This window comes from Erythrolamprus reginae, chromosome Z (assembly GCF_031021105.1).
Source record: "Erythrolamprus reginae isolate rEryReg1 chromosome Z, rEryReg1.hap1, whole genome shotgun sequence".
Classification (NCBI taxonomy): domain Eukaryota; kingdom Metazoa; phylum Chordata; class Lepidosauria; order Squamata; family Dipsadidae; genus Erythrolamprus; species Erythrolamprus reginae.
Window position 1 is genome coordinate 65800192 of NC_091963.1, and position 12475 is coordinate 65812666.

At 37.1% G+C, this 12475-nt stretch overlaps 1 protein-coding gene across 4 annotated transcripts in view; it reads left to right on the plus strand.

The window, feature by feature from the left end:
- The window catches only part of VPS41 (VPS41 subunit of HOPS complex), a 496439-nt gene that overhangs the window by 408499 nt on the left and 75465 nt on the right, over positions 1-12475 (plus strand). For all 4 annotated transcript variants that reach the window (XM_070726287.1, XM_070726291.1, XM_070726289.1 and 1 more), the window contains 3 exons: positions 3552-3696; positions 9633-9674; positions 9797-9847. In XM_070726287.1, the coding sequence (XP_070582388.1) occupies positions 3552-3696; positions 9633-9674; positions 9797-9847 (238 nt within the window). The remainder of the gene's footprint in view (positions 1-3551; positions 3697-9632; positions 9675-9796; positions 9848-12475) is intronic.

The window sequence follows — 12475 nt, forward strand, 5'->3', positions numbered from 1 at the left end:
TTATGGACTGAAATCTCCTAATATAAATTACCCACATTTTATAAAATGAATTTCTACGAACTTATCTGAGATCCTTATAAATTCTCAAGTAATTTAAAAGGAATCGCGGCATATGGATTAATTTTTTTTACTGAATTTATATATCAACGGATTAAATTTTAACTTTCCAACTTCTAACCTGACTGAACTCGATCTTCTTGCATAAAAAGGATTTTGGTGACTTGGAGCTATCTGCAGAGGGACTACTTTACAAATGGCAACAGCGTAAGGATCAAACCGAATGAAATAGACTAAAGATTTTTTTCCCTTTTTTGTTATTCCTTATTTTTTATATATTTGCAATACTTCTCCTTTTTATTTCATCAGAAAGTATGTCTATCACAATGTATTTCAAATTCACTAAAAATTGCTAATTACTAAAATACCCTATTGCTGATAAGCTTTACTTAGTAAATAATTTATATTATCGCTGTTAATTCAATTCATTCAATTCATTCAATAGAGAAACATCTTTCAGCTGTGGCGAGGGGGGCGTTTGCCCAGGTTCGCCTGATGCACCAGTTGCGGCCCTATCTGGACCGGGACTCACTGCTCACAGTCACTCATGCCCTCATCATCTCGAGGTTCGACTACTGTAATGCTCTCTACATGGGGCTACCTTTGAAAAGTGTTCGGAAACTTCAGATCGTGCAAAATGCAGCTGTGAGAGCAATCATAGGCTTCCCAAGGTATGCCCATGTTACACCAACACTCCGCAGTCTGCATTGGTTGCCAATCAGTTTCCGGTAACAATTCAAAGTGTTGGTTAGGACCTATAAAGCCCTTCATGGCATCGGACCAGAATACCTCTGAGACCGCCTTCTGCCGCACGAATCCCAGCGACCGGTTAGGTCCCACAGAGTTGGCCTTCTCCGGGTCCCGTTGACTAAACAATGTCGTTTGGCGGGACCTAGGAGAAGAGCCTTCTCTGTGGTGGCCCCGACCCTCTGGAACCAGCTCCCCCCGGAGATTAGAACTGCCCCCACCCTCCTTGCCTTTCGTAAAGTTCTTAAGACCCATCTTTGCCATCAGGCATGGGGGAACTGAGACATCTCCCCTGGGCCTATACAGTTTATACATGGTATGTTTGTGTGTATGTTTGCTTTTAATAATGGGGTTTTTAGCGTTTTTTAAATTATTAGATTTGTTCTTACATTGTTCTTGTTATTGTTGTGAGCCGCCCCGAGTCTACGGAGAGGGGCGGCATACAAATCTAATAAATAAATAAATAAATAAATCCCAATGAATGCAGGAAAAGATTTTTTCAAAGAATTAACAAAAATAACAAAAAAAATTATATGGCAAGGGGAAAAAACAGAATAAAACAATGCACATTAGAAGACATGAAAGAAAGAGGAGGCTTCGCCCTTCCAAATTGGAAGCTATATTACCAAGCAGCAGCCTTATCTTGGATTAAAGAGTGGCTTACTTTACAAAATAGAAGGTTACTAAATTTGGAAGACCATGACTTGATGTTAGTTTGGCATGCTTTTATATGGTACGAAAAATATAAAACCCATTCATATTTTAAGAACCATACAATTAGAAAGGCTCTTTTAGAGGTTTGGATTAATATCGAAAAAGATCATTTCTATGTCATGCCAGAATGGATATCCCCGATTGAAGCTATATGTCACCCAAACTTAATACAAGAACAAAAAATATGGAAATATAGAGATTTATTAGATAATCAATGGAATTTATAATCAATGGAATTTGAAATCAAGACAGGAATTATTAGATACAGGTGCTGCGTTAGATTGGTGGCAATACACACAGATTAAGTCAAGATTTCATAAAGATATAAAAACTTATACGTTTAGAAAGGACAATAATATTTTATGTAAATTATTGACTACAAATCAAGTAAAAATGATTGGGAAAACATATACATTTTTAATTAATTTTAAAACCATAGGTTGGATTCTAAAAGACAATATGATTAGTTGGTGCAGCAATCTAGGCAAAGAAATAGACTTAGACACATGGGAAAGGGTGTGGACCTATAATTGGAAAATAACTAAATCAACATCTTTCAAAGAAAACCAAATTAAAATGTTTTATAGATGGCATTTACCACCCAATAGAATTTCAAAAATGTTTCAAAATAAATCTCCTTTATGTTGGAAATGCAAAACAGAAATAGGTACTTACATGATGGACTTACCACAAAGCAAAAAATTATTGGAACATGATAGAAAAATGGCTAAGAGAAATAACCCAGCAAGAAATTAAGAAAACCTCGGAATTCTTTTTATTAGGAATTTTGAATTACAAATATAAAAAAAGATATTTATTTTTTAATAGTCCATATATTGGTAGCCGCTAGGATCATTTTTGCACAAAGATGGAAAGAAATGGAGATACGGAAGGAAGAAGAAAATTCGGGATTGTGCTGAGCTCGATATGATGACAAGAAGGTTAAATAATTAGGAAGAATCAGAATTTTATAATATATGGCAAATGGTATATACTTGGTGGGATAGAACAAAAAATTCATAAAGTTGTTGCAATATTGGTAAGATTAAATTCAATAGATTTTGTTATGTAAATTAGGACATTTCAAGATTAAAACGTAATATCTTCTTTTTAGTTTGATTTGATCTATAATTAAGTTTTATACATTTTATAATATATGACTAAATGTGTTTTTATACAGCGAGTTACAGTAGATACTTTACCTTTTTTGATTCAAATTTTCTTTATAAATCTTTTTTTTACATATAAATTATTAGATGTGTTTTTCTTTTTATATCTTCCTTTATTTTTTATTATTTTCTTATTATTTTATCTTATTTTTTTATATAATAGAGCATAGTTACAGATACCTTTAAATATTCTCTGGTTTTATCAAATACAATGTAATCTTTTTTGTTCCTATACAATGAAGACTTCTATTCTGAGCGGAGCGACGGTAGCTCCTCTATATGTTTTATGTTATGTTTGTAATGTCTGTCTTTGAAAAATTAGTAAAAAATATTTTTTTAAAAAGGAGGGAGGGAGTCACCCTAAACAGGGCAGCTGGGCAGGATACAGCAGATGCAATCAGGGCGACATTATACATGCATTTTGTCACCCGGAGCGCCACTTGGTAAGTCTTAACATAAGCACTTAGCAGTGTTCAGTCAGAGGCTGGAAACAAGCTGCTTTGCAAATTTCATTTTCATAAGTTTTTCATAGCAATATCCACATATAAATATGTTCTTCTATTTTGTGTTATTCTCAGGAATGCTTGAATACATCCTTAACAATACTGCAGATTGGCCTGCACTATTTAAGGTTTTTGCTATCCTTGAAGCATGTCTTAAAAGGCTAAAGACTATTGAGGGTCTGAAGAAAATTGAAGAAAAAAAGTGATATCCTATTACTTTTCTAATACATATAGACAGAAAATGTTTTCTAGTATTCCAAATAAATGGGATGTTTTAGCCAAATGATTTCTTTGCTATTGGATTGCTTTCTCAAAAGGTCCACATTTGGATCTATTCATAAAGCATGATCTTTCTTATTAGGTACACCTATGACCAGCGCTATAGAAAGGCCCTTGAAATTTACCTCACACTGAGACATAAAGATGTTTTTCAGCTGATCCACAAACACAATCTTTTCAGTTCCATCAGAGACAAAATTGTTCTACTAATGGAGTTTGATTCAGAGGTATGATGAATTATAAGTTATTTGTTAACACTTTTTTCTCTTTAAGAATGCTTGCAGATAAAAATAATTATTCATTATTCAGAACTTTATTTTATGATATCTGAGAAAGGTAGATTAGTTATACAGTCACATAATTGTTATTAACAATAATGCTTGCTTTTTCTAAAATATTTTAAAAGTGGGCAAGCTACATTGGGTTAAGGAAAAAGATATAATATTATATTGGGAGAAGACTCTTCATTTTTCTAATCAAAATCCATAATTGTTGTATAAATTGAAAGCGCAAAATGTTAAAAAACATACTCTAGTCTATAAACAATTTTAAATAATAAACATTTTCTTAAATAATCCATTTTTTCCAAATGAACACGAGGAATAGTGAGCCAAGCTGTTTAATGGTGAGGAAAACATTTTAATTTAGCACACAGATGCAGAATCTTTTCATTCTGTTCTTTTTGCTGTTGACTGATATGTTTTAAACATTCTTCTATTATAACTTGATCCAACAAATAACCATTCTGGTTTTCCTGCAGACTCTCCATGCCCTCCCCAGTATTGCTACTCCTGAGAGAAGTAAGATAGCTGAATTCAAGTGACAGAAATGTCAAATTACAGTGACTTTTGCAATAAACACTGTAGTCTCCCTAGGTTTGGTGTTCTTAATATAGCTTCCAGTATCCCTGTTTAGTACTGGTAAAAGTTTATACAAGTAAACCCTCAGATATGAGGGTTCCTTCAGCAAATTTTCACCAGAATGAGCTTATTTAGAAAGGGTACATACATTAGAAATTCAAAACTGTGATCAAAAACAGGCCTCTCTAGTGATGTGACTTGGATTCAGTCACTGTTGTAGCCGCCACCATTTTTAACTCCATATCTTGCTTGAGACGTTCAGGGTTACGATATAATTTCCAGAAGGCAATGGGTTTTTTTTAAATCTCTGATCACATAAACAAACAAAACCTGGTGATCTTTGCAACCAGCCTGGCTCCAACTGGTGTGTGTGTGTGTGTGTGTGTGTGTGTGTGTGTGTGTTGGGGGTTATACAGGATCTGCTGCTGCTTGGGCTTGAGAACTAGATTACTAAAAGTGCTCTTGTAAGTATTTTAAAATATTGTTTTTTGTTACTCTATTGTTGAAAGGAATATCCATCTGGTTCAGTTCTAACCTAGGAGAAAGATACTGGAAATATGGAGGCTGATTGGAAAGATGGTTTACTGATGAAGCAGAACCACGTAGTTTATGATTTTGGACAAAATGGAGTTGAGAGTGGGTGGCTTTTTTACCTTCTTTTGGGGCTTTACACTTGAGCTTCATCTTCCAATGCAAGAATGTTTTCTGTTGGCTGTTGTCAGATTGCTATGGAGGGGTCATGTTGGGGTTATATAGGCATCATAACTGACTCTATAGGCAAAATAGGAAATGCAAATCCTAGGTGTTTGTCTGAGCTCCCAAGTTTGGTTGAAGATTGGACTGCTTTAAGATAATGCAATGACTGAAATACCTTTAGGAGGTTGTGCAATGTAGTGAGAAGTAGAAGACACAATGTCTGTGTCTTCTACTAAATGGTAATGGGTTAATCTTATTATGTCCTAAAGGATCATATTCTGTTCTTAATACCATCACCCTACAGATGAAGATCTTTTGTTTTATAGTTAGGCTGGCCCAGTCTTTCTTAATGGGCACAAAATATCTGCTGAGGGTAGGCTATTAAGTCTCTTTAAAAAAACATGTTTCTACATTAGGGAACTATAATATTCTGCCTCTGATATTTAACAAAATATTTCATTCTTCTGGGGGCTGGATGCTGACTTTCTACATTATAGTACAGTACTATTTGTAAGAACTGCTTTGCTTCTTTTAAAATACTGTACTATACTTTGTAAAATACCATATTGTGTTTGAAAGTACAGTTCTTTGCAAACAAGAAAACAAGTTTATTTGCATTTCTGTTGAAACTGCTTGTAGAAATGCTAGCCAGCATCTTAGGCCAAGATCTACTACTAACTTTCTACTACTACTTTCTTCAAAAGTAAAAGGAAATAAGCCCTTTCATGCTGCTTACAATATAAGCCCAACCCTCAAAATAAGCCCTGTTAAGAGTGTCACCAGTGGGGGTTGAGGCACTGGGCGTGGCAACTGCTCAGTCTGCTTTTGCATGGGGCTCTTCTTCCTTTCCGAGGGAGGGTTTATGCTTAACAGGGGCCCCCAGCTACAGCGAGCGCTCTGCTTCACCTGTAGCAGCTGTCCACAGGGAAAGTGGTTGTTGTTGGCTCAGCTCCTTTCCCATGGTCAATGGCAGAGGCTCCATTGGAGCAAAACAGATGACCAGGGCTTGCTCTGCTAGGCCCCATTTAACCCTGCTGTTCTCTTCAAAAACACTATACACTTGTACTCTTCCCAGGTCTATTTGACCTGGACCGAAAATTGCTTATTTTAGGTACTTATATTTGGTCTTTTTGAAAGTTTTTTTTCCACTTGGAAACTAGTTTGAACATTTCTGCACAGAATGAAACGAAAATTGAACTGAAAAACTAATGCTTATTGATTTATTTTGCACATAAAAGCCCTCCCGCCCATTTTTGTGAAATTGTTTTCAATTTATAGATAGTTTTGCCTGCAAAATGCATTCGATTTTACTAAAGTTGGTGTGGGATTGGTAGCTTGAACATTTCTGAACATAATGATATGAAAATTGAACTGAAAAAATTGATGCTTATTGTTTTATTTTGCTCATAAAAGGGCCTTCTCCACCCTCCATGCTTATACTTGAGTAGGCTTCTAAGCATCAATTTTTTCAGTTCATTTATATTTTTCTTATGCTCAGGAATGTTCAATTTTGAATATCAAACCTTTTGGGGAAAAATCCCTTGGAGATTTGTAGCCTAAAAAAAATATAAACTGACACAAAATGCTCAAAAATGGGGGCGGGGGCTTTTTGATCAAAATAAACCAATAAGCATCACTTTTTTCAGTTCAATTTTCATATCATTGTGTACAGAAATGTTCACACTAGTTTCCCAGTGAAAACAGTTTTCAAAAAGACCAAATTTAAATACTAAAAAAAAATTTGTTTTGTCCGTGTCCTATACAACTCGAAACAGTGCAAGTGTATCTTTCCCCCCAAAAAAAAATTGTCCCCACCCCCCAAAAATATTTTTATGATGATCAGCAATGTTAAATTTAGTTAATCAATGCCTAAGATGTTAAAAATATTTCGAATTTGGAGCCTAAAATTTTTTTTAAGTGAAAATGTTTGCAAGCCGCCTGGGGGTGGGTGGGTGAGGCCTTATTTCTGATTTTAAAAACCCAATAAGCATCATTTTTTAGTTCATTTATATTTTTCTTATGTTCAGTAATGTTCAAGCTACCAATCCCACACCAACTTTAGTAAAATTGAATGCATTTTGCACGCTAAACTATCTATATTGAAAAAAAGTTCACAAAAAGGGGGCCCACCTTATATCAGCAAAATAAACCAATAAGCATCAATTTTTTAAGTTCAATTTTCATATCATTGTGTTCAGACTACCCTCCAAGTGAAAAAAGTTTTCAAATTGACCAAACAAAAGCACCTCAAATGAAGAATTTTTGGTCCGGGTCAGGCTGACCCGGGAAGAGTACAAGTGTGACTTTTTTTCAGCAAGAAAGAAGCCCCCCACCCCCCCAAGTAAAATTCTCATATAGAGAACCCCTGAAATGATGCAAACTCATGAAATTTCAAGTTTCAGATATGCAGGGAAAACCTTTTTCAGGGTCACAAAGTTTGAAAACGGGTCCCTACATGGCATCAGACAAGAATATCTCCGGGACCACCTTCTGCTGCACTAATCCCAGCGACCAGTTAGGTCCCACAGAGTTGGCCTTCTCTGGGTCCCGTCGACGAAACAATGTTGTCTGGTGGGACCCAAGGGAAGAGCCTTCTCTGTGGCGGCCCCGACCCTCTGGAATCAACTCCCCTTGGAGATTAGGATTGCCCCCAACCTCCTTGCCTTTCGGAAACTACTTAAAACCCACCTCTGCCATCAGGCATGGGGAAATTGATTCCCCCGGGCCGTTTCCGCTTTATGTGTGGTTTGTCTGGTATGTATGTGTTTTTATATTAAAGGGTTTTAAATGGTTTTTTTAATCATTGGATTTGTACTGTGTTTTGTTGTTGTGAATCACTCCAAGTTTTCGGAGAGGGGCAGCATACAAAGCTCTTTGCTCTCCTGGCAATACTGCTCTCGGCCCCCTTTTGGGCTACTCCTGCCTAGTTCAAGGTGAGTTGGCCCCGATCTATTACTGCTGGAGCATAACCTCACAAGCCTGTAAGGACCCTTTGCCAGCGGCCGCCAGTGGAGTTGCATTGCCCATGCCATCTTACCGGTCATATCTTTAGGCTGCTGAGGGCTAACCTATGCTGCAGGTCCCAGGCTATAGGCTGAGCCTATCACACTTTGGGCCCTAGCCCTAGTGGATGATGCAGTTCTTGTTTCAGCTGTTTGAAGTAGGCATGGGGCAGCCCCTTCAGCCTCTACTCACCTGAGACCACACTGCGGCCAGCTAATGCTGCCTCCTCCTCTTTCACCTGGTCCACCTATTGGGACAGTGCTGCTACTACACAGTGAGGTGAGGCAAGTGATGGGAGTGTAGAGCTGCCTCCTTCCACCTGCCACATACTGAAGCCATGCCGGTCAGGGAAAGGGCATATCATCCAGGCTGCAGATTGCATGAGGTAGCTCCAGCACAAGGTACTAAGGCTGCTGGATAGCAGCTGGAGCTTGGTGGCAACAGCAGCCAGTTGCAGAGCAGCTGCAGGTGAGGTAGAAGTTGAGGGACAGCCCTATGCCCACCTCAACCAAGAGCTGCAGCATCCACCAGGGCCAGAGCCTGAAGACTGCCAGGCTCAGCCTATAGCCCACTGCCTGCAGCACTGAGCAGACATTCAGGCTGGCACTCACCAGCTCAAAAGTGGTGGTGGGCCAGGCAGCATGGAGGTCGTAGATCTGGACCAACTTTCCATGCACTAGGCAGGAGTAGCCAGCAGGGTAGCCAAGAACAGCACTGCCAGGAGGGCGAAGAACCCCCACAAGGCCAGCAGCAACATGGGCAGCTGCTCAGCAGCTAACAGCCGAGAAGTCTTCCAGCAGGACCAATAGGGCAGGGCTGGCAGAAGATGGGTTATGCTGAGAGCTTGGCCCTTTGCAGCTGCAGGCAAGCAGACAGTAAGATGGAGAGGACAGGGCCGGCAATCCCATCAATCCCTGCACTCAACGCCTTCTATATATGAAAGAAATAAGACACACACACACACACAAATAAACCCTAATGCTTCTTTTGGAAGGGAAAATATTTTTGGAGAAACACAGTACCATTCATCTTTCCTGAGTATTTTCTTTAGTGGCTGAATTAGGTTGTATGAACCAGTTTTTTGATTGCTGCCAAGCATCAGCTATGTGAACTCACAGTGAACTTCAGAACTCAAATATTTTAACTGTAGGCCACAATTGATGGTGGGTTGTTTTTTCATGAATGGGTGACTATCTTCATTCCTGGCAACTGTCTGGATATGTATCTATGTTTTTCTTGGCAAGATTTTTGAAAGTAGTTTACCCTTGTCTTCTTCCAAGAGTTGAGAGTTAAGGACACAAGATCCTGCACCTGGCTTTGTGCCTAAAACAGGATTATAACTCATAATATCCTGCTTTCTAGCTTAGTGCCAGTTTATTACATCAAACTGGCTCTCCTATGCAGGAAGAGAATCCCATCTTTACTATATAATTTTGCTTCAATATTTGTAGTATTCTTCTTCCTGGGTGTGCAACTGTGATCATGTCACAGCTATGTCATTTTTCTTCAACATAGCTCTTCAGAGTCTGTAGATGTTTGTAATTAGTTGACATTTTGTCTCTTGTCTATCTGTTCACTATCTTGGACTTCTTTTTTTCCTTTAGAAAGCTGTTGACATGTTTTTGGATAATGAAGACAAAATCTCTGTGAGTTTAAACATCTAATTATGTTATTGTTTGATGATTGCCCCATTATCTTTTATAAATAATAACTATGTTATTTGCCACAAAAACAATCAAGTCTTAAATCTTAACGCTCTTTGGTTTAGATGGATAAAGTTGTGGAAGAATTAAAAGATAGGCCTGAATTGCAGCATGTGGTAAGTATATTTGTTTGTTCTTTGTCTTAACACATAAGATCATAAATACAGTGGCTATATAATTCAATTTTAACAAGAGTGGTATAGAATATTTTAAAGATAAAATTCAAGCACACTTATTAAAGAAAAACACATGGTTAACCAAGACAACTCATTGGGATCAGTCTGAAATAAACAATGCTAATTTTATCACATTATAGGTCTAAGTGGGAAACCTTCAAGTTAAGCTTAGTTCCTGAAAATGTCCGCGCTGTTTTCTTATCAATAATGTATAAGGCCATTTGTAACTGACTTCTTCTGAATTTTTTACATTTATTTATTCATTCAATTTTTATGCCACCCTTCTCCTTAAACTCAGGGCGACTTACAACATGTTAGCAATAGCACTTTTTAACAGAGCCAGCATATTGCCTCCACAATCCAGGTCCTCATTTCCTCTAATGAATCTGGAATTTTATGTTGACCTCAAAATCTTAACCAGATTTGACCCTGCTTAAAATATTGTGGATCAGCTTTAGGTTGCTGCCAATTCAAATTCCATAATACATTAGCCAGTTATAGCATAGACCATCCTTCCCTAATCTTCCATATTCTGACTGATATAGAAGCTTAGTTCATCACATCATAAATCATTGGGTTGGGGAAGACTAGTGTTCCAATACACCTTCCTTCCCCCATTTCCCTCCATTAGTCATGTGAGCTGTGTTGGGCTGAGAGTGAGTGACTGGCCAAAGTCACCTGTTAGCTTTCATTAAAAGCCATATTATTTATATTTATACTGTATTTTATAACATTAAAATGTATGAAACATAAATGTATTGTATTTTATTGTATTGAACTATATTATATTTATATTTATATTTATATCATGCCATGCCATGCCATACTATTATTACATTTATATTAACCCTGAACCTTTCAAGGATATTGCAATATGTATATTTGATGAGAAAATGCCCTCTTAAACCTTGGGTTTGTATCTCGAAAAGTTTGTATGACGAGGGGTTTGTAAGATGAGGTATCACTGTATTTTTGGAGAACGGAGGGAGAAATTATAACCATAATTAAATCAGAAATTGATTAACTCAGATGCATCACAAACTATATATTGAAACTTATATACTGTACTGGGTTTTTAACATTACAATTATTACCATATCTTTTTCCTCCCTAAAAGAGGCTGAAAATTTGGGTGCGTCTTATACCCTGGATGTAGCATTTTTAAAGCTTTTTCTTTCAGCCCTAACTAGGTGCTAATGATCTTCCCAGCTTTTACTTTGCAGGTTTTTTCATTGTTACTCTCTGCAAAGAATGTTTTTCCAGTCCTAAATCTTTGCAGGCTTTTTTTCACTGCTCTACTTGCTCCAAATATGTTTCTTTCCAGCCCTAACCAGGTGTTAACAATGTTCCCAGCTCTTAGTGGCTTACAAGCTCTTTCATTGTTACTCTCTCCAAATAACATTTTTAAAGCCCTAACCAGGGGATAAAATAATGTGCTGAAGTTGACCAGACTAAGGACTAGCCAAATTAATATCTGACTAGCCAAATGAATATCTGATAGGCAGATTCCCCCCCCCTATTTTCCTCCCTAAAACCTAAGGTATACTCCAAAAAATAAGTTAATTGATAATTTATAACAAGAATCTGCCTTCTTGTTTCCTTCCTTCCTCCCATCTCATCCAATTTAAATCTTATATCTATGTATCTGATGACGTTAGCATGAATATTCATGAACACATTTCTTTAACACATTTGTTATTGTGAAAAGATGCTATCACATAATAAAATGACTTCAATTTATAGTGTACTTCCCACCTCTGATTTTTCCTTGAACTTTCCTCATCCATTTACAGATAGTCCTCGACTTATGACCACAATTGAGCCCAGAATACATGTTGCTAAATGAAAAATGTGTTGAGTTTTGCCCCACTTTATGATTTTTTATGCCACATTTGTTAAGTGAAACTGATTTCCCATTGACTCTATTTATCAGAAGGTCGCAAAAGGAGATCATGTGATCCTGGGACATTACAAATGTCATAAATGGGAACAAAATTGTCAAGCATCCGAATGTAAATCACATGACAATCATAAATGTGAAAAATGATCATAAATTAATTTTTCAGTGATGTTGGAATTTTGAATGGTCACTAAATGAATTATTGTGAGGACTATCTATATTTAATGATATAAGGAAGAAATATACTGTATGTTGAAACTCCATACATTGTTCTTAATCAAATTTTGCCATCAATTAGCAATGCTAAGGAAGATGAAATTTATTTTTTATTTATTTATTTATTGGATTTCTCTGCCTCCCCTTTCCAAGGACTCGGGGCAGCTCACAACATATAATAAACAATATGCAATATCTTGAATCCAATTAATTAATTAAAAATCTAAAACTCCAAAAAAGCATAAGAAACAATCATTCCATACATTTAACATTCTCTCAACACATTAATTGGCCAGGGGGCAAGGATCTAATGGCCCCAGACTTGGCGGCATAAATAAGTCTTCAGATTCTTACGGAAGGCAAGGAGGGTGGGGGAAGTATGCATCTCTGGGGGGAACTGATTTCAGAAGGCTGGGGCCTCCATAGAGAAGGCTCTCCCCTAGGTCCTGCCA